We start from the raw sequence: 25,713 nt of genomic DNA on the forward strand, positions 1-25,713 counted from the left end.
CAGATGTTCTGAAAAGGGCTGTGTAATCATCACATTATTTTTAATAGTCCCCAGAGGTAAATGACTTTCTTTCTCAAAATATAACCAAGGACTTCCCTGGTCGTCCAGTGGTAAGGATCTGCCAGGCAACGCAGGAGACACAAGTTTGATCCCTGGTCTGGTAATGTCCCACATGCTGTGGCGCAACTAAGCCTGTTCTCTACAACTACTGAGCCCGTGCTCTGCAACAAGAGAAGCCACCACAATGAGAAGTCCATGCACTGCAGTGAAGAGTAGACGCCGCTCACTGCAACTAGAGAAAGCCCATGTGCAGCAACGAAGACCCAGTGCAGTCAGTAAACAAAGAAATAAAATTATATTGAAAAACTTTAAATATAAAATATTTATTTAAAATGCTTAAATATAAAATAGTTATTTATATTTATATAAAATATAAAATATTTAAAAATAAAATTTATATATTTCATATGTATATAATTTAAAGTATATATATATATAAAAAACTAAAAATTCCTTAAATTGTTTAAGTGGTTTATCTATCTTCCCAATTTAATCTTCATTTTCTGAACAAACTGGTACCTTGAAATAAGGCACCATATAAGAACCCATGCCTAATGTCAGATTAATGGAGGTACGTTAATATTGTCATAATTACATTCTATTAAATTCTACCACTCAAAAATGAAACTTGTTTATTAAAACTAACCATTAATCATTGGACAAAGGATTGTTAACAGAACTTACTTTTATGTATCCAAGCACCGGTAGAGTTTGGTTGGATAACTTCCTTGGTATGTCTACTTCTGGATTAACACGGTGCCGGTCAGGACAGATCCTTCTGTCTCTGAAAAAAAAAGAACAGGATTTTAAGCCCAGAAAAAAAAAAATTTCAACATGAATTTTAAAGTATTCTTCAAGAAAATTAATCTATAATTGAAATCAGAGATGCTGTAACCATATTAAATCATTTAGATGACACTAACAGTACGTAAATAAGTGAAAAGGGATCCTAAAATTAACTGGCACTGAGCAAACTTAAGAAAAACAACTTTGACTGTGTGGATCACAGTAAACTGTGGAAAATTCTGAAAGAGATAGGAATACCAGACCACCTGACCTGCCTCTTGAGAAACCTGTATGCAGGTCAGGAAGCAACAGTTAGAACTGGACATGGAACAACAGACTGGTTCCAAATAGGAAAAGGAGTACGTCAAGACTGTGTATTGTCACCCTGCTTATTTAACTTATATGCAGAGTACATCATGAGGAACACTGGGCTGGAAGAAGCACAAGCTGGAATCAAGATTGCCGGGAGAAATATCAATAACCTCAGATATTCAGATGACACCAGCCTTATAGTAGAAAATGAGGAAGAACTAAAGAGCCTCTTGATGAAAGTGAAAGAGGAGAGTGAAAAAGTTGGCTTGAAGCTCAACATTCAGAAAACTAAGATCATGGCATCTGGTCCCATCACTTCCTGGGAAATAGATGGAAAAACAGTGGAAACAGTGTCAGACTTTATTTTGGGGGACTCCAAAATCACTGTAGATGCTGATTGCAGCCATGAAATTAAAAAGACACTCTTTGGAAGGAAAGTTATGACCAACCTAGATAGTATATTAAAAAGCAGAGACATTACTTTGCCAACAAAGGTCCATCTAGTCAAGGCTATGGTTTTTCCAGTGGTCATGTATGGATGTGAGAATTGGACTGTGAAGAAAGCTGAGCGCCGAAGAATTGATGCTTTTGAACTGTGGTGTTGGAGAAGACTCTTAAGAGTCCCTTGGACTGCAAGGAGATCCAACCAGTCCATTCTAAAGGCGATCAGTCCTGGGTGTTCATTGGAAGGACTGATGCTAAAGCTGAAACTCCAATACTTTGGCCACCTCATGCGAAGAGTTGACTCAGTGGAAAAGACTCTGATGTTGGGAGGGATTGGGGGCAGGAGGAGACGGGGAAGACAGAGAATGAGACGGCTGGATGGCATCACCGACTCCATGGACATGAGTTTGAGTGAACTCCGGGAGTTGGTGATGGACAAGGAGGCCTGGCGTGCTGTGATTCATGGGGTTGCAAAGAGTCGGACACGACTGAGCGACTGAACTGAACTTCTCCAGACAGCCTTAAATGTAACATGTAAAGAAACAAAATATACTTCCAAAATAAGGATTCTGAATCAGAAACACATCACTATAACCTACAACAGAGGCCAATGAACCTCTAAAGCAGGAGCCACTTAACCCAAACTGAGAAATAGTTAAAGCTTCAGTTTTAAAAGTCATTATTTTATTTAAAAGCATTATGGAAATTGTTGCTAAAACATGTATGCTGCTAAGTTGCTTCAGTCGTGTCCAACTCTGTGCGACCCTATAGACGGCAGCCCACCAGGCTCCGCTGTCCCTGGGATTCTCCAGGCAAGAACACTGGAGTGGGTTGCCATTTCCTTCTCCAATGCATGCAAGTAAAAAGTGAAAGTGAAGTCGCTCAGTTGTGTTTGACTCTTCACGACCCCATGGGTTGCAGCCCAGCAGGCTCCTCCGTCCATGGAATCTTCCAGGCAAGAGCACTGGAGTGGGTTGCCACTGCCTGTACCACAATCGAAAAAAAAAAAAGTTAATTTCAAGTTATTTTTAAATTCCAATTCCATCCATCAGACATCTACTACCTAGTCCCAGAGATCCACTGATCAGCTGTCTGGATCCCTAAGAGACCTCCTGAGTGTTAAGATATACCTGTGCTCTCCAAACTGATCCACAGAATCAATGCGTTTGTCAAAACTCCAGCAATGTTTCTGAGGAAACTGACAAGCCTATACTAAAATGAATTTGGAGATGCATTAGAATTAAAATGCCAAAATAACCATTAAGAAGAGCAAAGTCGGAGGACTTACATACCATTTTCCAAGACCCACTATAGTGCAAGCTACCTTAAGCAAGTGCAGTACTGGGGTAAGAGCAGACAAGTAGACCAACCTAACGGAGAGCATCCACAAACGGATCATACGCACCACTGTCTGTTTATGTCAAAGGCACCAACTCAGTGAGAACGTCATGATGTTTAAATAAAGGAAGCTGGAGCAAGGGACTATCCATACAGAAAAAAGTAAACCTCGTCCATGTCAAACACTATACACAAAAATTTATTCAATATAGACTACAAACCTAAGTGTGAAAGCTAAGTCTATGAAGCTTCTGGAAGAAAATAGAGAAGACTGTCATAACCTGCTGCTGCTAAGTCGCTTCAGTCGTTTCCGACTCTGTGCGACCCCACAGACGGCCGCCCACCAGGCTCCCCCGTCCCTGGGATTCTCCAGGCAAGAACACTGGAGTGGGTTGCCATTTTCTTCTCCAATGCATGGAAGTGAAAAATGAAAGTGAAGTCGCTCAGTCGCGTCTGACTCTTAGCGACCCCATGGACTGCAGCCTACCAGGCTCCTCTGTCCATGGGATTTTCCATGCAAGAGTACTGGAGTGGGGTGCCATTGCCTTCTCCGATGTCATAACCTAGAGGTAGGCATAAGAACATACAAAAAATAGCAACTCTAAAATGCTTCATAAAAATTAAAAATATCTGTTCACTGAGACTCTTGAAAGAGTGAGGACTTCCCTGGTGGTTCAGTGGTTAGGAATCCACTTGACAATACAGAGTACACAGGTTCAATCCCTGGTCTGGGAAGATTCCACATGCCACGGGGCAACTAAGGCCAGGCCATGCGTCACAAGTACTTAGCCTGCACTCTAGAACCCGCAGCCACAACTACTGAAGCCCGAGTGCCTTAGAACCTGTACTGTGCAACAAGAGAATCCACCACCACGAGAAGCCCGCGCACAACTAGAGAACAGTCCCCTGCTCACTCCAACTAGAGAAAGCCCGAGCACAGCAACGAAGACCCAGTGCAGCCAAAAGGTGTTAATGAATTAAAAGAGAGTGAAAAGCCAAGCCACAGACTGGGAGAAGATGCTCAATGCATATCTGCATATCTCTGACAAAGCAATCATATCTAGGATAAACAAACCACTCCTGTAAATCCATAAACACCTCTCTCCCATTTTAAAAATGGGAGAAAGACCCAAACAGGCACTTCACAAAAAAAGGACGGTCAGATGTCCCACAATCATGTGGAAAGATATTCAACATCATGAATTCGTAGAGCAAGACATACGAAAATCACAGTGATCACTCCATGCCCCCACGAATACTAAGAGTTGGTAAAGATACAGAGCGATTCAAACTCTCCGATAACAACTGATGGGATCACAAAGCGATGAACCACTTTGGCAAAGTTAAACATGCCTGCCTCATGACCCAGCAATCCCATTCCGAAGTATACACCCAAGAGAAATAGGTGCACATTTCCACAAAAAGACATGTCCAAGAGTGTTCACAACAGCTTTATACATAAAACAACTCGCAGGCCCATCCAGAGAATGAATGAATGTAGATATAATCACACAATGGAATTCTGAGCCACAAAATAAATAAATAAAATACCAATACATGGATGAATGCCCCAGATAGTTGGTTGAACATACCACAATTCCATTTATATAAAATTCAAAACTTAGCAAAATTAGTCAGTGTTGGTAGATAAAATGAGGGTGGTTACTTCTGGAGGAGGAGCAAACTGGGGAGGAGATGGAGAGGACCTCTAAGAGGGTCCCTCAGAGCTGGGTGTGGTTCACATGGGTTGCATTACCTATATAACCACCCTCAAGCTATAAATTTACCATCTGTGCAGTTTACTGCACATTGTATTTAAAAAAAAAAGATGACTGGCTTACTTGCAAAAACCAAAAGCCTTAAGATATGGACAAAGAGGCCTTCTGGCTTTTCTATCTTCTTTGGCTTCCAGAACCCCCGCAGTAAACTCATACAGCTCTGAAGGGATCTTGGCATCTGCTCGCTCCAAGTAGCGCAGGACACCAACTGCGTGGCAGGCATTTTTCTCCGATAGCAGCAAGACAGATTTGGTCTTTTTACCTCCCTGTTCTGCAGAACCCTTAAAATTGGGGGCGAAAGTGAATCATCAATACCAGTCTAAATGATAAAACTTTACAGACTCTAAGTTTGTCATTACATGGAAAATGCCAGTGAAATATTACATAATGCATATTAGTCAAACCTGTTCAGTTAAACTCTGAAAATGATCGGACATGCAATATAGGCGGCCACCAAGAATTTTTGGTGAGGAAGGAAAGCTGAAGTGAATAACACACGTGGCATCGGTGATGGCCAAGAGCGGGACACAATCATCCGTTAGGGCTGGAGAAAAAGAAGTGACAATTTCAAGAGAGGCTGCAATTTTACCACATGCACTTCACAGAGAAAAATCCCAGGAACCATACTTCAAAACATTTATTTCATTTTACTGTTGAGATACAAGGAAACTTCTTTCCCATTTCTTTTCCCAAAATTTCAGAGCTCAGTAATTAAATTTCAGAGAAAAATAGTCTCCTTTTTAACTTGAAAAATGCCTCTATTACGAATCTAAGTTGCCCATGTAATGTTTCCACTTATTTAATACAAATTGACTTTTGTATTTCCAATACCAAATTTAGCAATCATTTATGACAAGTTTCATCACAGGCATACATATATATGACAGTGATCCTTAAACTCGACTCCAGGGAGCACCTCTAGACCAAGGGTTGCTGACCACTGCCCTGGAGATACCTGAATTTCACCTCAATATCAATTAATTGAAGCTAATTTTCACTTTGAAATTAACATTACTAATACATTCTCAATAAATCTGAGAATGAGAAATCTGGAGAAGAGATAAATGAATCAAAGAATAATTCCTATTGGTTCAGCCTTCTCTAAATAGAAGTAGAAATTAAATTACTTACCTAATACAATGTGAGAACCAGAACTTAACTTCTTCTTCCACTGTTCTAAAACACTTTTTAAATTAAAAATCATTTCTTTATGCATTTTCAAGCAAAATATGGAATTGCTTTCTACCACCTGAAGATGAAACCAAAGGGGCCAGTTCACACTCAGGAATATAAACTTAAGAGATAACTTTCCATCAATAATTACCAATTACATTAATATAAACCATTTAAAATTATCTGTGAAGGGATTACCTCACTGATCCACTTATTCTGAGATGGTTGTAAATTTAAATAAATATACTTTCAAAATTCTATCATTTATATCTAAAAACTTGCTCCAGTGAAACAAGTATTATTTTGCTAAAACTATTTTTCTTCTTTTTAAAATAATGTGTGCATACGTGTGTGTGTGTGTGTACTTACGTGTATGTATACTTACCTCTTTAGATGTATGTATATGAACACATGAAATTTATGGTACTATTGTCAAGAGGGGTTTTTTCACCACACCACCTAGTTCATTTTTGTTGAAATGTGGATGCACTACTGAGTCTTTTGTATGTGGCCTCATTTCTACATTTTAGTATTTATATACAATTAGATTAAATCTTTGGCCAATTTACTTGGCTTTTCTGGCTAAAATGATGACATATTTTAGTGTTATCATCTCCATTTTCTTAAACAGAGGAAACAGAAGAGGCTGTCACTTCGTCATGAACCGGATCCTTTTCATACTCAGCGAGGTTCCCCTTGGCTCTGATGCTCTCAATGTCAGGCCTCCTGCTGTCCTTCCTTACTGCCACCAGTTTTGCTTTACGGCAGAGCCTGTTCTGATGTTGAATTTATAAAATTTTATTTTCCTGTCAAATATTTAACTATTCCAATAATTCTCTGACGACTCAAGATTCAACCACAGTATAAATAAGCAAAAAGAACATTTTATGTGTGGAAGGGCTCACCTTACACACTATTTCTGTTTCAGCTACAGAACAGGTGAAGATCAAGGTCTTCTGTGACTGACTTGGGATGAAATCAAGAGTCTGGAGTAAAGTAGAAGTTTTTTCACATTCCAAGCAAAGATGTACTACCTGGTAAAGAAACACAAAAACAGTGGGACTTTTTAAAATGTTCAAGGTGCTCCAGTTTTCCTTTTTATGGGAAAGTCATAATTTTAATAGAGAAGAAGGTATAAAAAGCAACAGAAATTCAAATACATAATTCCAGATTTGTATATGAAATCAATGCAGTAATCTTTAAATATTAAGCCATGAATAAAGGTTACTGGCCTGTGCTCACCAGCCCCCACCATGCACACCCACAACTCACTACCTGTTGGACGCAGCCATAGAGGGCAGCCTCTTCCATGGCACTGATCACAATGTAGGGGTCATTCATGAACTCTTTGATTAAATGCTCTATATGTCTGTTCCAGTGAACTCCAACTGCAACAATCTGATGTGGGGCAGATTCCCTTTCTTCGACTTCAATGTTTTTTTTAAAGTTATCTAATATAGCAAACATCTAAAAAATTAGTATAATTAATTTCATTTTTATTTCAAAAGAAATTAAGAATTAATTTGACAGAACACAAAAGGTAAAGAGTGTATATTTTCTGTTCTCAGAATGGGGAAAATCTTTAAACATTCAAGCAAAAGAAAACTAAAAAGGAAAAACGTTAAATATAGACAAAATTAAAACAAACATCATCTAGGTATATATGGGTAACACAGGTAACAAAGCATTAATTTGTTGTTGTCGTCACTAAGTTGTGTCCAATTCTTTGCGATCCCACAGACTGCAGCACGCCAGGCTTCCTTGTCCTTCACTATCTCCCAGAGTCTACTCAAACTAATGTCCATTGAGTAGGTGATACCAACCAACCATCTCATCCTCTGTCACCCCCTTCTCCTCTTGCCCTCAGTCTTTCCCAGAATCAGGGGTTAACAAAGGTAATAAAGGATTAACCACCTTATACAAAAACTTCTACTGTACAAACTAGGTAGAAACAGATAATCCTACTGAAAGAAAACAATCAAAGGAAATGAAACAGCAGCTCAAAGAAGACTGGTACAAATGGCCAGTACGAATCAATGCTCGATTTAGCAAACTGTCAAGGGCACAGAGATTAAGTAAACCAGACTCCATGTGTAACCATCAGCCTGGGAAAGGAAGCTGGACGAGGGCCTCTACTGCTAGGGTCCAGCGTGTGTGGCCTCTGGTACACTGCCTGAAGGAGTGCAAATTCATCTACACTTTCAGAAGGGCCAGTGTACAAGGCAGCGGTCCAGATGTTAACTGTGCAAGTAAGAACTGAGACTTTAGAGGAGTTTGGGAACCCTGCCCAGACCCACACAGTCAGTCAGTAACAAAGCCTGGACTTGACGCTGGGGCCATCACTGCCCCCACAGGAATGCTCCAGGCTGTCACGTGACACTGCTTCCGACAAATGCCTTCTAAGAATTCACAGCCTCTGATCCATTAATTCCCTTTCTAGGAATTTATTCTAAGAAAAATGTGTGCAAAAAAGATGTGTTTCTTCAGCCACACACACACACATAAATGATCCTAAATATCCAAATATAGGGCGATTATAAAACAAATTATGTTGTGTCCATAGGATTCAATATTAAGTAGCCAATAACAATCATGCTAGGGAATACAGAGTAGCAATACTCACAATGCTGTGCACTGGAATGCAGGTTACAAACTAATACACAAAATAGGGTCCTGATGGCTGGGGGCAGGAGGAGAAGGGGAAGACAGAGAATGAGATGGTTGGATGGCATCACCGACTCTGTGGACATGAGTTTGAGTGAACTCCGGGAGTTGGTGATGGACAGGGAGGCCTGGCGTGCTGTGACTCATGGGGTCACGGAGAGTCGGACACGACTGAGCGACTGAACTGAACTGAACATTAATTATATGTATCAAGAGACACCAGAATTACAAAGAGTAAAGAAATACTCTAAATTAGGAACAACTGATTACCTCTGAGTGTTAAGATTACACATGTGGGGGTTTTTCAAGCGTTCATCTCTATTTCCCAAATTTTCTAAAACAAAATTATTGATCTTATAACCAGAAAAGTATTAAGTATTTTAGAAAAATCTCCCTAGGAAAGAATTTTTGCTCTTTAAAGCACTTTAACATTGGGTAGAAAATTCAGATAAATGTTCTCTCATCTAATTATAGCAGTTAAAGGGAAATTTTTTTTAGATTAACCAGCTTTCTCCCAGCTAAACACATTTCCTGATTTCTAAAAGACTTTCAATTTTCTCTCTCTCTCTCTCTATATATATATATATATAAATATTTCTAAGTAGTGATGACACCTGAATGAACGTGACACACTTACTTGCTCATTAGCTTCAGAGAGTAATACTTCCACCTCATCCAAAACTAGGTGACAGAGTCTAAGAAATAATAAGCTTTGATACTGGAGAAGTCTCAGGAGACTATGTGGTGTTGTAACAATCACATTGCCTACATTTTAAAAGAAAACAGAGTTAACACTTCAGATTTTCCACAAGTGTTTCTAACATTTCCTTTGCTAAGATTTCACACACTTTCTAGAAATGCCTTTTAATAAAATAAAAACCTGCTTTTCTTACTCAGGTGGGTACACAAGAGGCCTGCCTGGGCCAGCCCCTGTATTTTCTGATTAAATACCTAGGTTTCCACCAGGTTTTGAGGTCCTGAAAGGAAGGGTGGGGTTTTCGTCAACACTAAATAAACATTAGGTGTTTCCTACATAGTTGATAATTGAATGACAAGACAGAGCTTTCTCAGGAAAACAGATTTAAGCCAAGAGTAAACCCTGACTACCTACACAGATACATAACTGATAAGTGAGGCTGGCTAGCACACCAGCCCCATGTGGCTCCGGGCGTCTCCCAGGTCTGCCTGAGCCGGGCTGCACTGTGTTCTCGAGGGAAAACCAAATAGCCTGGAAAGGCTGCTTACACCCCCTGGGCAGCTTCACAGTTTGGGCCTCATCCTTGTGGAGTCCGAGCGTTAACAGCACAGGATGAAGCGGTCTGGAGGGTGTGCTATAGTCTCCCAATGATTCAAAAATAAACTGGGCCTTTTTCCACCCAGGGCACACGATGACCGCCAGAGGCTGCAAAGACAGACAAATGGACAAAGGTTAAAAATCACAGAAAGCATATGTAAAAGCATGCAGAACACCTCCCTGTATGCAGGAAGCACTACGAAGTTTCTGCCATCATCACTGTCATGTCGGTCAGAAAAGCCCAAACATAATCTCATTAGAATGGATTCAGACACGGTGACTCAGCTTCTGATAGGGTCTAAACTAAAAATCACTTGAGTGAGTGAGTGAAGTCACTCAGTCATGTCCGACTCTTTGTGACCCCATGGACTGTAGCCCACCAGGCTCCTCCGTCCATGAGATTCTCCAGGCAAGAATACTGGAGTGGATTGCCATTTCCTTCTCCAGGGGATCTTCCCAACCCAGGGATCGGACCCAGATCTCCTGCATTGCAGGCAGACGCTTTAACCTCTGAGCCACTTATGTACAAGTAAAAATCATTTCATCTGTAAAGGTCCCTTACAGAGGGGTGAGGTCCTATCTCATTTCACAGAGGAGCAGCGTAGGGCACAGAGAGGTGGAAGCAGTTGACCAAGGCTGCGCAGCTAAACATACAGTATCAACAGGATTTAAAGCCAGGCAGTCTGGCTCCAGACTGCCTGTTCCTAAGCACAAGGGTGAACTAACGGCCTCCTGAAAAGGGCTGTGAAAAAGGTTTACATCTCTTCCTTAGGAGAGCAAGATTCCTGCGGCACCACCTGAATCCTGCCCTCCTCTACCCTTCAGGGATCTCCCTCGCAGGGGCACTGTCTGCCGACACCTTCCTGAACACACGGCCTCAATTAACTGAAGACAAGAACAAGTCTCCTCTTTCTTTTATGCAGATTGAGGCAAGCACCACCTTCCGGGGCTCACGCCTAAATGCAGGCTGACCCTGAAGACATGGACAAAACAGCACGGCCACAAGCGGCAGATCTGGACATTCCTTCCTGGCCCAGCCAGGGGCCAATCTCAACACAAGCTGCCTCTCATCAATGGGGTCAGCTCATCAATGGGGTCAGCTGCTACCTGAGTGATATAAATGCATCCACTTAATACTATTAAGTCAATACATCATAACACAGACAATGCAGATTTCCAAAGAAAACTCATTAAACCACAAGGCATTAATTAGATAAACTATTATCTTTTCTAAGATGAAATCTGTACTGCTATTTTTCACCTTATAATGAGTGATGGAACCACCCGTAGTGTATCTCTGGGGAGAAGAACTCAGACAGATCACACTCATCAGTTCCCTGACAGCCAGACCCCAAGAAAGCGGATGGTACTCCGCTACCACCACCGGACCCTCACATCCACCTTCTCCCCTTTCCATCTGGCTTCTCAGCTATTTTCTGATTCTTACGCTTGGGAAAAATAAAATAGGATTACAAAACAGTGAATAGGGACAAAATGACAGAAAAATCTAAACTCAGGGGACTTCCCTAGTGGTCCAGTGGTTAAGAATCTGCCTTTCAATGCAGGGGATGTGGGTTTGATCCCTGGCCAGGGAATTAGGATCCCACATGCTGTGGAATAACTAAACCCGCACACTGAACTACTCAGCCCTTGTGCTCTGAAGCCCACACACCACAATCAGAGAGCCCACACGCTGCAACCAGGGAGTCACAACGAAAGATCCCACGTGCCACAACTAAGACCCCCTGCAGCCAAATAAATTGAAATTTTCAAAAGATAATCTAAATCCAAATCCCACATCTTGTCACACTTGTCAGCAGGTAAGGACTTTTCATGAGCTTAATTTTCTCATCTATAAAATAGTGAAACCACCACACAGCCTGACCATCTCAAGGGGCTGCTGTGATGGTTAGATTCAGTCAGTGAAAGAATTCCATAAACTGTATATTCATCACGAAAAGCCAGGATTCTCCTGACTCAGACAACTGCCAACAACTAGGGGTTCTCGGCAAGAATCGGAGTCTGTGTTGAGAAAGCTTCTCGCAAGACAGTCTCTGTCCTCAGTTCTAAATTAACCCAAACTTAACCCAGGAAGCAACAGCCAGAGCCGGACACGGAACAGCAGGCTGGCTCCAGATAGGAAAAGGAGTGCGTCAAGGCTGTGTATTGTCACCCTGCTGATTTAACTTACATGCAGAGTACATCATGAGGAACGCTGGGCTGGATGAAACACAAGCTGGAATCAAGATTGCCGGGAGAAATATCAATAACCTCAGATACCCAGATGACACCACCCTTATGGCAGAAAGTGAAGAGGAACTCAAAGGCCTCTTGATGAAAGTGAAAAGAGGAGAGTGAAAAGGTTGGCTTGAAGCTCAACATTCAGAAAACAAAGATCATGGCATCTGGTCCCATCACTTCATGGGAAATAGATGGGAAAACAGTGGAAACAGTGTCACACTTTATTTTTTTGGGCTCCAAAATCACTGCAGATGCTGATTGCAGCCAGGAAATTAAAAGACGCTTACTCCTTGGAAGGAAAGTTATGACCAACCTAGATAGCATATTAAAAAGCAGAGACGTTACTTTGCCAACAAAGGTCCGTCTAGTCAAGGCTATGGTTTTTCCAGTAGTCATGTATGGATGTGAGAGTTGGACTGTGAAGAAAGCTGATCTCCGAAGAATTGACGCTTTTGAACTGTGGTGTTGGAGAAGACTCTTGAGAGTCCCTTGGACTGCAAGGAGATCCAACCAGTCCATTCTAAAGGAGATCAATCCTGGGTGTTCATTGGAAGGACTGATGCTGAAGCTGAAACTGCAATACTTTGGCCACCTCATGCGAAGAGTTGACTCACTGGAAAAGACTCTGATGCTGCGAAGGATTGGGGGCGGGAGGAGAAGGGGACGACTGAGAATGAGATGGCTGGATGGCATCACCAACTCTGTGGACATGAGTTTGAGTGAACTCTGGGAGTTGGTGATGGACAGGGAGGCCTGGCATGCTGTGATTCATGGGGTCGCAGAGAGTCGGATACGACTGAGCGACTGAACTGAACTGAACTGAAATTTAACCCAAAGTCAGGCGTCAAGTTTGAATTAAACTTTTAATCCATTTTGCTGAAAAACAAAACTGTCTTCAACTTACTCCATTTCTACTTGGCAATGACTTGTAGCAGCCCCCCGTTTGCAGAATCGTAAGCACTGGTGGAAGGTATAACAAAGGGTCATTTCCACAGTGAGAAATGACCACCACGTTGCAGCCACGTGCTATGGGAGGCCAGGAGTAAGATTCGGTGTGGTTGGGGCCTGGAAACTTATTTCTCTGAAGAGCCTACAAAACACCAATGACAACCAAGACAACGATGAAGTACAGAAAGCTAACAGACCCTTCTCACTGCTTACCTCGCCCCATCAATACTCACTGCTCAATCTGGTATTTTACAACAGCTAACTGAGTAAGTCCCCCTAGACATTTTCCAGCAGTGAACTCCTACTCAAAGAGACTCTTTGCTTTTCTGGGCTTCAAACTGAGAGGATCCAATAGGCCGTGTGTTGAAGGACCAGGTGTTTAATGCTTACCAGAGCAAGGATGTGGTTTCTCTTCCTCCTTCTGATAGACTGCTGGTGCATCAGCTCCACTTGCGAAGTTTTTGTTTTTTAATCCCCCAAGACAAACATGCCTTTTGTTTGCTTATTTTTGTATACAACTGTCACTGAACCGCCCCCCGCCCAAAATGTTCCACAGAGCTCTCCAGCTGCACGGATGTGTTCCTCCACAAGGCTGAACTCACCAGCCAACCCGTCAGTTCTCTGAAGACCTCATCCCCCAGCCCTGAGCCCCAGCTGTACCCAGGACTGGGATCTTCCGGCAATGTCCCCTCTTCTCTAACTTTTTCAGGTGAATTTCTTGGTTTGCTGGAGAACAAATTTTGGCAGCTTCTCGACAAAAGGGTACAGAAGGACATTTCAGACTTTGCACACGTGAAAATGCCTTCATTTCATCCTCACTCTTCACTAGTGGTCTGGCTAGAGACTTCCACGTTGGAAGCCACTTTTCACCAATATTTCGGAGTCAGTGCTCCCTTGGACAAGTCTGAAGCCATTCCGACTTCTGACCCTTCCAGGGATGGGTTTCTTTTCCCTGGAAGCTTTCAGCACCTCTGAATCCCTTTCAATTCAGATGCTTCGTAGCAATGTGTCTATGCTCTGGCTCTTCAGTTGTGCTGGGTCTGTGGTCAGCAAACTCTCTTAATTTAGAAGGTCATTTCCATTAAGTCTAGGGAGTGTCCATGTGCTATTATCAGGATTTTCTGCCCTCTTTCACCATTCTTTCTAGAAATCCTATTCAGATGCTAAGTCACTTCAGTCGTGTCCGACTCTGTGTGACCCCATAGACGGAAGCCCACCAGGCTTCCCCATCCCTGGGATTCTCCAGGCAAGAACACTGGAGTGGGTTGCCATTTCCTTCTCCAATGTGTGAAAGTGAAAAGTGAAAGTGAAGTCGCTCAGTCGTGTCCGACCCTTAGCGACCCCACGGACTGCAGCCTACCAGGCTCCTCCATCCATGGGATTTTCTAGGCAATAGTACTAGAATGGCTTGCCATTGCCTTCTCCTAAAACCCCTTTTTATCTGTTTCTCTTTTTTATAGCACCTTATTATTGTTAGTCAAGCAATATCTTATCTCTGAGGATATCTATTTTCTCACGTTTTCTTTCACTCCCTACATCACTTGTTTCTTTCAGAGTTTGTTTTCTTTTTGCCCCAGGTGAAGGCTTTCTTCAAAATGTCCAAGGATCCCTGGAGACTGCTCACATCAAGGACACTAAATGCTGGGCTACCCCTGTAGGCAGGCTGGAGCTCAGCACCACATCAGAGTCCCATCACTGAAGGTAGACAGGCAGTAAGCAGACATTTTTACTGGGAGGACTGAACAGCGTTGCCTGAAGGTTATTCTCCAGGGTCATTCAGTTTTTCCAAACAGAGCCTCCAATCTCCTTCCTGAGAACCTGGCTGTGGATGCTCAGGAAACAAGGGGGGCAGATCAGTGCCCTCCCCATGTCACCCCTTCCACAGTGGTCAGCCCCCCTCTGCTGCTGCTTTTCCATCTTCCAAAAGCCTATAAGAAATTTCCTGTCCAATAAAGACTTCACTCTCATTCTATTCATCCTTCTGGGGTTTTCTTTTTTTTTTACTTTTTTTTAATATCAAGAGGGAAGCAGATACACATGATCTAAACTGATGATCTAAGTGAAACCACAGTTCTAGAACACAATTCTGAAGAGAATGTGAAGAACATCCTAACTGCCCAACTGCTTGTGTTCCTTCTGAGCTCCCTTTCAGAGGCATATTTGAGAACTTATTTCACAAAAGCACTTAGGTTTCTCCACAAAAAGAATTATTCACTTATAAGATGTTAACCTGGACTTTAAGAATAAATGAGAAATTAATAACAAAATCTTAAAAGGGAATTTCAAAAGCAAAGAAATTTTGGAAATGTAACCTCAGAACTGTTTATTAAAAATCTCTCTACATTATAACAGCTCAGTATTCCTTTATGAATCCCATCACCTTTTTCAGGTCTGTTGAGAGTGGTGCTGTCTCGATGGACAAGCAGGGCTCAACCCTGTTTCGCAAAACTGCCATGGGCTGCCAGGACCCCGATTTCAGCTTCTGCAACTAAGAACACAGGTGTTAGACGGCTCTGCCCAATGGTGTTAGCACAGAACACCAAGAACTTCACGGAGATTAAGAGGACATGAGAGCTTGGTTTCAGGGTAAAACCCTAGGTTTACACGCTTATCAAAACCCATCAGAATAACCACAATGAAAGGAGGATCATCTATTACCCGAACAGAGAAAGAGCCATGTCTCTAAAGCAGTAATTTATTAGATAATTCCTAAAAGGATGTCTTCAGGTAAAGTTCTCCATGCAAGGAATTTCTCTTTATATCTCAAATTTAGAGGAAAGGAGGGGTGGGATTTAAAGAGTGAACAGCTTTCTTTCTTTTGGCGGGGCGGGGGTGGGGTGGGGGGAGTTGCAATACCTGCTGTAGATCAGAGATTCCATCAGCTCTCAAAGGATCAGGATTTAAAAACTGCAGTAATCTATAAAATAATCAAAAGGATCATTTGAAGGAAAAAGAAGTGCTCTTTAGCTCAGCTATTATTCTAAATTTTCCTTGACAGAAGTAAAATGAACTATAGGCGTGGCCATGACATTACCACTTGTTCTGTTTTACCCTGTCCATTGCTACACAAGGGCTTTGGCGGGTCTGCCAGTCTCATGTTGCCCTTCTCCTTCCCACGCCGGGCCCTGCTCTGCACAGCAGTGCCGGTCCCAGGACCACTTGCTCTGGACAAGGAGAAAGACTGCATGATCACTAACTTGTGTTTCTTCTAAGAAACCCACTGCCTCCATCCTTTTCTGCGGTTTAATCTTCAATCACTTCAAGGTTCTCTGGAACCCACAACAGACTGATAGAATAACTGATGTCATTTCATCAGAGGATTCTAAGTAAAGGGCATGAGGCTAAAAAAAATGAGCTACATGACAATGCAAAGTCTTTGGTTCAAGGAAAATAACCTGTTGGAGCATCACTACTTCCAGGTATTAGGTGGAGGGATGCCTGGGTAGGAAGATGTCAACTCTGGTGCATCAACAACCATTCCAAGACCCGTGGGCTCCGTGGGGCAGCGTTCAGAGTCCTTGGCCATGGATACCGTGAGGTCCTCCTGCTGGGATGTCACGGGGCCACAGAGCAGCTTCCAGGGAGTCACAGGAAACCAAGATGGCCATCGGGTCAACTACCCTTTCCCCAGTCATCCCGGTTAGTGGCTACCGTACAATCTACCCACTTCCGAACTGTCTTAGACACTTTGTCACTCCAATGGCTTCAGAGCAGCCACGGTTACTTGGGATGTGAGAGTGTTTTTAGGCTGGTAGGGTAAGAAATCATAAAAATTGGTACAAAAATACATTGTGGATTAAACAAGTATAAAATGAAGAGATTACTCTACTATTAACAACCTGCAAGTGAGTACTTTGTGAATCTGGCAGGACAAAAAAAAAAAAAACCAACAACTTCCCAAGTTTCACACTTTATAAATACCTACTTTCTTCAGCAGGTGGTAGATGCATTTAACGTCAGAAAACTAGGAAGAAAGCAAGTGCCAACCCATATAAAATCAACACCCCTAAAAGATCAACTACATTTAATTTGTTTCATAGAATTGTTCACTTGACAAGAGATTCAGGAAGGGGAGGCAGAGAATGACTACTTATAGTAGAACAAAACTTTAAACAGAAAAATCTTCCCTAGTAAATGAAAAAGAAAAACTAACCTCAAAGCCTGCAGAAGACACTGTGTGTGTGCTGTGTTGTGCTCAGTCGCTTCAGTCGTGTCCGACTCTTTGTGACACTAAGGACCATACCCCGCCAGGCTCCTCTGTCCATGGGATTTTCCAGGCAAGAATACTGGAGTGGGTTGCCATGCCCTCCTCCAGGGGATGTTCCCAAACCAGGGATTGAACCTGTGTTTCTTGTCTCCTGCACTGCAGGTGGATTCGTTACCCACTGAGTCACTGGGAATGCAGGTTTGAAATTAATAATAAAATCATACATAAATTCTTCCTGCTTATAATTTTTCTACAATTATTTCAATAAAAAATTTAGGCCAAGAAAAAAAATCCATACTTCACACAGCCATTCTTCTCATTGTATTCTTTCTTCTCAGCTGATCTAAGTGGCTTCTCACTTGACTTTTGACATGAAGCACTAAAAATCAAAAACATTTGCCAAAATTTTTGAATCCATTTACTCCAAATCTGAAAATACCTTTATTTTCTGGGAGAAAATTTGAGACGTACCAGTACAGAATAAGTGGATCAACTTAAGTAAATTATTTGAGAACTGAAACTGAGTCCTTTGAGTATGAAGGCCATTTTGACAGTCCTCGGGCTGCCAAGAGTGAGCAAGCCCCCTACAGCCTTTCTCCCTTACGGATTACGACGAGAAACTGGGGATGAAGTATGAAACTACAGGGGAGGAAGCAGAATCACGGAGGACGTCCTGGCTTTCACATTTCTCTGTCTCTTGGTGTTGGCGCGAGGGTGGCCCGAGATGCAGAATGGTGCAGAGGATGCAGGCGTCAAAAAGCCTGAAAAAGTCTCTACCATCATCCCTCAGTATCTGCAGGGTACTGATTCCAGGAGCCCCAGGGATACCGAAATCCAAGGATGCTCAAGTCCCTCATATAAGACAGTGTAGTACAGCAGACCCTCCGCAACCACAGGGACTGCATCAGGGCAGGTGCAGGAGCTTCAGATGAGGACGGCTGAACATATTTCAAGCCAGAGAACAGAGAGGCGGGGCCTGAGACCACAGGGTGTGAGGAATCCTGGCCCTCTCTCCTCCTGTTCTAACCCCCAGGCCAGCTCTGATCATGGAGCTGCATGCAGTGGTGCTAATCACACATATGGTCACTTAAAACCCCAAGAGAAAACTTCTCTCTCCCTCTAATGAACCACTGGTCTAGAGACTGGATGAGGAAAAATTTCCATCTTTTCTTCTTTTATTTCCATTGCTATTTTATTCCACAAGCAGCCCCAGTCACATGAACTGCATGGTAGCTTCTCCACACACACACAAAAACATCTATCTGGTCAGAGGAACAGGGAGTGAGAACGTCTAGAAAATGGTGAACGTGAGGAAAAGTCCTGGGGAAAAGAGAGAGAGAGAGAGCTGGAGGTAGGGGACTCCCATACCCACCCCAAGCCCCACTCCGATCCCAAGCCGAGTATGTCCAGAACAGACCCAAAGCAGTGGACCACAGAGTTGGAAACAGGGTCACAATCACCACCCACGGCAAGTGAGACAGAGTTTGAGGTCTGAACCTTACGGGAGTGATGACCTCCTGCTAAAACAACAGAATCAACATTCTCCAGAGGATTCTAAACCAAAGTCTCATGCCATAATATTCAAAGTATCTAGAGTACAATCCAAAATTACTCAACATATAAAGAATAAGGAAAATCAGATCAGCTGTAGAGGGAAAAAATAACCAACAGGTGCCAACCCCAACACAGCTCAGAAGTGTGAATTATAAAACACCCTAGAGGAGCTATTATAACCACGCTCCATAAGAAAACGAAAGGTGAGCACTCTTAAATGACACGATCAGAATTTTATTTTCTTCTCAGCAAAAATATAAACTATAAAAAAATCAAATGAAAATTTTAGAACAAAAAATATAATACATCAGATAAAAAATTCAATGAATGGGCTTAATAGCAAAATGGAGATAACAGAAGAGTCAATTAAACACAGACCAGTAGAATTATTAATATGAGTAACAGCAAGAAAAAATTGAAAAAATGACCAGAGCCTCAGAGACATTTGTCTTATAAGAGTCTCAAAAAGGAAGAAAATGACGGGTGCAGAAAAAACATTTGTAGAATAACACAGCTGAACGCTTATCAAATCTGATGAAAAGACTGCTGCTGCTGCTTAGTTGCCGCACAGTTGTATCTGACTGTCCTTAGCGACCCTAAGGATTGCAGCCTGCCAGGCTCCTCTATCCATGGGATTCTCTAGGCAAGAGTACTAACGTGGGTTGCCATACCCTCCTCCAGGGTATTTTCCCATCTCAGGGATTGAACCTGGGTCTCCTGCATTGACAGTGGATTCTTTACCATTGAGCTATCAGGGAAGCCCCAAAGACAAGACAGAAATCTACAAATGAAGAGTCCGAATGAATCTCAAGCATAAGAAACGAGAGAAACTTCATCAAGACATACGATAATTAAACTATTCAAACCAGCAATGAAGAGAAAACCTTAAAAACAGAGGGAAAAAGACATGCTGCAAACAGAGGAACAGAGAAAAAATATGACAGTAGATTTTGCATTGCAAACAATATGAGCAGGCAGATAGTGAAGCAGTGTCACTAAAATACAGGGGAATAGAAATTTAAAGCTGGAATTCTATGCTAGCAAAGGTTTTTCAGACATATAAAAGCTGAAAGAATTCATCACCAGCAGACCCAAGAAACAGTAAAGGAAGAAATATAATACAAGAAATAGTAAAGGAAGTCCCTCAAGGAAAATGGTATCAGACGGAAATCTGGGTCTACACAAAAAGTAAAAAGCATGGATGATAACTACCTAGGTAAATATATGATAATTTCTCTTATTATTTATTTAAATCCCTCAAAGAAAAACTGTTTAAATAGGAACAATAATAGATTCCAGCATTTATAACAAATGTATAAATACAATGTATGACAACACTGGCATAAAGTCCAGGAGGGGAGAAACGGAAGCTTCCTATTTTAAGATCTTTTACTCTATATGAAGTGCATAATATCACATTTTCCCATTAATATCACTGACATGGATCTTGCTGAGGACAGGGTTACAAAGACTTGGAAGCTCATCTTCAAGTATACAAGAAACCATTCTCCACCTTCCACCAACCTGAACTGCTATCGGGCCCACACAGACCCACCCTTCACATCAAGACATCTGCCTTACAGACACAGTTCTGTCTGACAAGGTAACTAGGAGACTCCAGAATCACTACCACTTTTTGGAAAACTGTGCTGCTAGCCAGCTGTCAAACATATTTATTTTAAATATATGCTTCATCAAAATTTCCAGGGTCACTCTTCTTGAAAACGAATATTCTCCCATCATCAACCTTCCAGAACACTGTATGAAACAATATTATACTTAAGTCTCTAGTCAATCACACTAGATTTTCAGATCCTACCTTGCAGCTGACGTGTCTGGATTGTCACATATGGTTATGCCTCTCTTTGTTGGCCAGCACACTGAAGATTCAACACACTGTAAAAAAACATTTTTTTCAGGATGAATATCTATGCTAGCAACATATGTGTTCTTGAGGCATCAAAACTCCTTGGGAGTTGTTCTCATAGACAACCATCTCAGATAAGGTCCAGACAACACAAGTATGAAGAGACCAAGAACTGGAGAGGTTGGTGACTAATGTGGCCACTATAAACACTAGACCGAAGGGTCCAAATAGCAGGCAGCCAGCCTTTCAGACAGTCGGTATTTAAAATGTCCTGGAATTACTTTCACTTGTCTTGTCAAGGGAACTGGAGGGACAGGTAAGACTTGACCTCAACTATTAGAGTGTCCCATAATTCCAGATATTTATACCCTTGTTAAAGTGAGAATATGCACCCAATTTTGTCAAGTGGTCAGCAGGCCAAGAACAAGGACTTGAAAAGGGAGGAACAAGGGTGATCCAGCTCATCGGAAACACAGTAAACTTGTAAACTTACGTTTTTTTCCATGAATAAAACTATCACAGCCACAGTTTTGGTTCTTGGTAGATTTTAAAGGAGAATATTCTAAAATGAACACTACATAAACTTTATATTTAATGAACATTTAAAAACAGCACCTTATTTACATCTTTCAAGGAGATGTACTGTTGTGTCTTTTCAGATTCTTTTCTAGGTGAACCTTTCAATGAATCCATATTACATTTTACAGTCTTATCTGCAAAATAAAAATAATTATCTTAGGAAGTGTTATAACTAAATAGAAAACAGGACCAAAAGGATCTTACTAAAAAAGTGTTATCATAATAAAACCTTAATATATAAAATTGTTATGGCATAAGATTTTGCATCAAACTTTACTTGAGAGGATTAAATTAAAAAATCTTGTGTCAGTCCTGATTGGGAAAAAGAAAAAGAAAAAAATGTTGAAAAAAATTCCTTACTGGCTTACTAAGAATTTAACCATTATTTATTTTCTCAAATTGGCAGACTCTATTTTGCAAAGGAGGCCAGAACCTGATTCCCAACACACATGCTGTTCTCACAGTGTGACTTTCACACTTCTCCCATGGAGAGGTGGGCTCATACTCCTTTCCCATAAGCCTAGGTGGACTCAGAAACACAGACGTGATGTTACATGACTTCCAAAGCTGGAGCACAAAAAAATCATACGCTTATGATCTGCTCTCTTAAATGCTCATTTCTGTAACCCAGCCGTCATGTTACAAGGAAGCCCAAGCAACCACATGGAAAGGCCACTACATGTATTTCAGATGATAGCCTAGAAGAGACAAGGTAGACTTCAGATCAAAGGAGTCATTTAATGACATATATCAATTCATCAAGAGGACATAAAACTTCTAAACTTCCATGTACCTAAGTGACAGCTTCAAAATACATGAAGCAAAAACAGAACAGAAATGAGACATAAATTAAAAAATTGTATAGTTGGAGATATCAATGCCTCTCCTTCAGTAGCTGATAGACCTGTAGACAAAAAAAAATCATAAACACAGAGAAGACCTGAACAAGACTATCGACCAACATGACATAACTAATATTTATGTAACACTGTCCCCAACAACAGCACAACGTGCATTCTTCTCAAGTACACACACAGCCTTTTCCAAGTGAGACCATATTCTGAGTCATAATACAAGTCTCAATAAATTTTAAAAGATACAGAATACTCAACTGAGAATCTTGAACAACTTAAGGAGTCAACAGAGATAGACAATATAAACAGGAAAAAGAAAAGCAATTAGAATCTCTAAGAAGAAATAGTGCTGTCATCTTATATTTACCAATCTTACATTTCAAAGCTCAATTTAACTTCCAGTTTCTATCCCAGCATGTAAGGAGGTTGGAATTTACCACTCCATCACAACAGTAAGTAAACAGCTAACCCAAGTGAAAAATAACAACTCTTCTTATACCTGACATAAAAGATGAGGCCACAGGGCAAAACTTCTCACCTACAACTGGAGAGACAGATAATCACAACTGATGTGAGCAGAAATCTCCGTAGAACCTAGCACCGGAGAAGGAAAATCTGAACTGTAAGTTGACCAGCTACTGGAAGCTAGTGTGGGAAAGTAAATTAACAATTCCAAGAGGACCCCGAACAATTTGTGACTCCCACCTACTGGAACTCCACAGCTTCTCACAGTGAAGATCATATAAAAATCCCCTTGGGGCTTAGTAGGGGGAGGGGAAAATTAACCTTTTTGAAATACGCCAGTGTATTCTGTTCTCAGCAAGGTCTGCCCTCAGGAGAAACTAACCAGAGCCTGAACTACCCGGACTGAACAGACTCGTTCCAAATCGGGAATGGAGTACATTAAGGCTGTATATTGTCACCCTGCTTATTTAACTTACATGCAGAGTACATCATGCAAAATGCCGGGCTGGATGAGGCACAAGCTGGAATCAAGATTGCCAGGAGAAATATCAATAACCTCAGATATGCAGATGATGCCATCCTTATGGCAGAAAGCAAAGAAGAACCAAAGAGCCTCTTGAAGAAAGTAAAAGAGGAGAGTGAAAAAGTTGGCTTAAAACTCAACATTCAGAAAAGTAAGATCATGGCATCCAGTCCCATCACTTTACGACAAATAGATGGGGAAATAATGAGAGACTTTATTTTTTGGGGCTCCAAAATCACTGCAGATGGTGACTGCAGCCATGAAATTAAAAGACGCTTGCTCCTTGGAAGAAAAGCTATGACAAACCTAGACAGCATATTAAAAATCAGAGACATTACTTTGCCAACAAAGGTCCGTCTAGTCAAAGCTATGGTTTTTCCAGTGGTCATGTATGGAAGGGGAGAAGGCAATGGCAACCCACTCCAGTATTCTTGCCTGGAAAATCCCATGGATGGAGGAGCCTGGTGGGCTGCGGTCCATGGGGTCGCTAAGAATAGGACACGACTGAGCAACTTCACTTTCACTTTTCACTTTCATTCATTGGAGAAGGAAATGACAACCCACTTCAGTGTTCTTGCCTGGAGAATCCCAGGGACAGGGGAGCCTGGTGGGCTGTCACCTATGGGGTCGCACAGAGTTGGACACGACTGATGCGACTTAGCAGCAGCAGCAGCATGTATGGATGTGAGAGCTGGACTATAAAGAAAGCTGAGTGCCAAAGAACTGACGCCTTTGAACTGCAGTGTTGGAGAAGATTCTTGAGAGTCCCTTGGACTGCAAGGAGATTCAACCAGTGAATCCTAAAAGAAATCTGTCCTCAATATTCTTTGGAAGGACTGAAGCTGAAGCTCCAATACTTTGGCCACCTGACGCGAAGGAAGAACTGACTCATTTGAAAAGACCCTGAAGCTGGGAAAGATTGAAGGTGGGAGGAGAATGGGACAACAGAGGATGAGATGGTTGGATGGCATCCCCGACTCGATGGACATGAGTTTGAGTAAGCTCCGGGAGTTGGTGATGGACAGGGAAGCCTGGCATGCTGCAGTTCATGGTGTTGCAAAGAGTCGGGACAGGACTGAGCAACTGAACTAAACTGAACTACCCAGGCTTTATCAGAGACTAACCGCCTTGGAGGAAGGGAAATAGCCCATCTATTTCCCCACCCCCTCAGGCCATCCTAGCCCTCCTAAAGAGGAGAGATGGTCTGAAAGGCACATCTGAAGGTCACAACCCAGATGCAAAGGCTCAAAAAGACGGAGATCTAATCACAGCTTTAAAGGATGCTTCCCCTCCCTCTATACCTTACAACTGTTAACTCTAAAAGCCCACCTCTCACCCAGAATATCATGTCTGGCTTTAAATTAAAAAAAAAAATTGCAAGGCATACCAAAAAGCAAAAAAAGAGATAGTTTGAAGAAACAGGGCAAGAATCAGAACCAGCGTTAGACAGAGCAAAGATGTTGAAACTGTCAGACCAGAAATTTAGTACAACTCAGATCAGGAGATCCTTACTGCAAATTTCAGGCTTAAATTGAAGACAGTAGGGAAATCCACTAGGCCATTCAAGTTATGACCTAAATCAAATCCCTTATGATTATACAGTGAAGCTGACAAACAGATTCAAGGGATTAGATTTGGCAGACAGAGTGTCTGAAGAACTATGGACAGAGGTTAGTAACACTGTCCAAGAGGCAGTGACCAAAACCATCCCAAAGGAAAATAAATGCAAGAAGGCCAAGTGGTTGTCTGCAGAAGCTTAACAAATAGCTGAGGAAAACAGAGAAGCAAATGGCAAGGGAGAAAGGGAAAGATATACCCAACTGAATGCAGAGTTCAGAGAACTGCAAGGAGAGGTAAGAAGACCTTCTTAAATAAACAATGCAAAGAAATAGAGGAAAACAACAGAATGGGGAAAACTAGAGATCTCTTCAAGAAAACTGGAGATATCAAAGGAACATTTCATACAAGGATGGGTACGATAAAGGAGAGAAATGCTAAGAATCTAGCAGAAGAGGTTATAAAAAGGTGGCAAGAATACACAGAAGAACTATACAAAAAAGGTCTTAATGACCCAGATAATTACGTTAGTGTGGACACTCAGAACCAGATATCCTGGAATGTGAAGTCAAGGGGTCTTAGGAAGCATCACTACAAACAAAGTGGAGGTGATGGAATGCCTGCTGAGCTATTTCAAATCCTAATAGATGATGCTGTTGAAATGCTGCATTCAACATGTCAGCAAATTTGGGAAACTCAGCAGTGGCCACAGGACTGAAAAAGGTCAGTTTTCATTCCAACCTCAAAGAAGGACAATGACAAAGAATGATTAAACTTCCATACAATTGTATTCGTTTCACATGCTAGCAAGGTAGTGCTCAAAATCCTTCAAGCTAGGCTTCAGCAGTAGTTGAACTGAGAACTTTCATGTGTACAAGCTGGATTTCTAAGAGGCAGAGGTGCCAGAGATCAAACTGCCACATTCACTGGATCATGAGAAAATGAGGGACTTCCAGAAAAACATTTACTTCTGCTTCAATGACTATACTAAAGCCTTTGACTGTGTGGATCACAACAAACTGTGGAAAATTCTTAAAGAGATGGGAATACCAGACCACCTGACCTGTCT

At 41.8% G+C, this 25,713-nt stretch overlaps 1 protein-coding gene across 3 annotated transcripts in view; it reads right to left on the reverse strand.

The window, feature by feature from the left end:
- TDRD12 (tudor domain containing 12) overlaps positions 1–25,713 on the reverse strand; it is a 77,890-nt gene that overhangs the window by 18,229 nt on the left and 33,948 nt on the right. For 2 of the 3 annotated variants that reach the window (XM_055412339.2, XM_055412338.2), the window contains 14 exons: positions 21,282–21,379; positions 20,619–20,695; positions 17,544–17,624; positions 15,895–15,955; positions 15,419–15,526; positions 12,995–13,180; positions 9,801–9,957; positions 9,193–9,320; positions 7,167–7,358; positions 6,797–6,925; positions 5,850–5,967; positions 5,123–5,262; positions 4,782–4,999; positions 745–844 (listed from right to left, as the gene is read on the reverse strand). In XM_055412339.2, the coding sequence (XP_055268314.2) occupies positions 745–844; positions 4,782–4,999; positions 5,123–5,262; positions 5,850–5,967; positions 6,797–6,925; positions 7,167–7,358; positions 9,193–9,320; positions 9,801–9,957; positions 12,995–13,180; positions 15,419–15,526; positions 15,895–15,955; positions 17,544–17,624; positions 20,619–20,695; positions 21,282–21,379 (1,793 nt within the window). The remainder of the gene's footprint in view (positions 1–744; positions 845–4,781; positions 5,000–5,122; positions 5,263–5,849; positions 5,968–6,796; positions 6,926–7,166; positions 7,359–9,192; positions 9,321–9,800; positions 9,958–12,994; positions 13,181–15,418; positions 15,527–15,894; positions 15,956–17,543; positions 17,625–20,618; positions 20,696–21,281; positions 21,380–25,713) is intronic. The other variant, XM_088830012.1, reaches the window with a different exon arrangement.

Source organism: Moschus berezovskii, chromosome 22 (assembly GCF_049115385.1).
Source record: "Moschus berezovskii isolate FMDL1 chromosome 22, NW_MosBer_1.0, whole genome shotgun sequence".
Taxonomy (NCBI): domain Eukaryota; kingdom Metazoa; phylum Chordata; class Mammalia; order Artiodactyla; family Moschidae; genus Moschus; species Moschus berezovskii.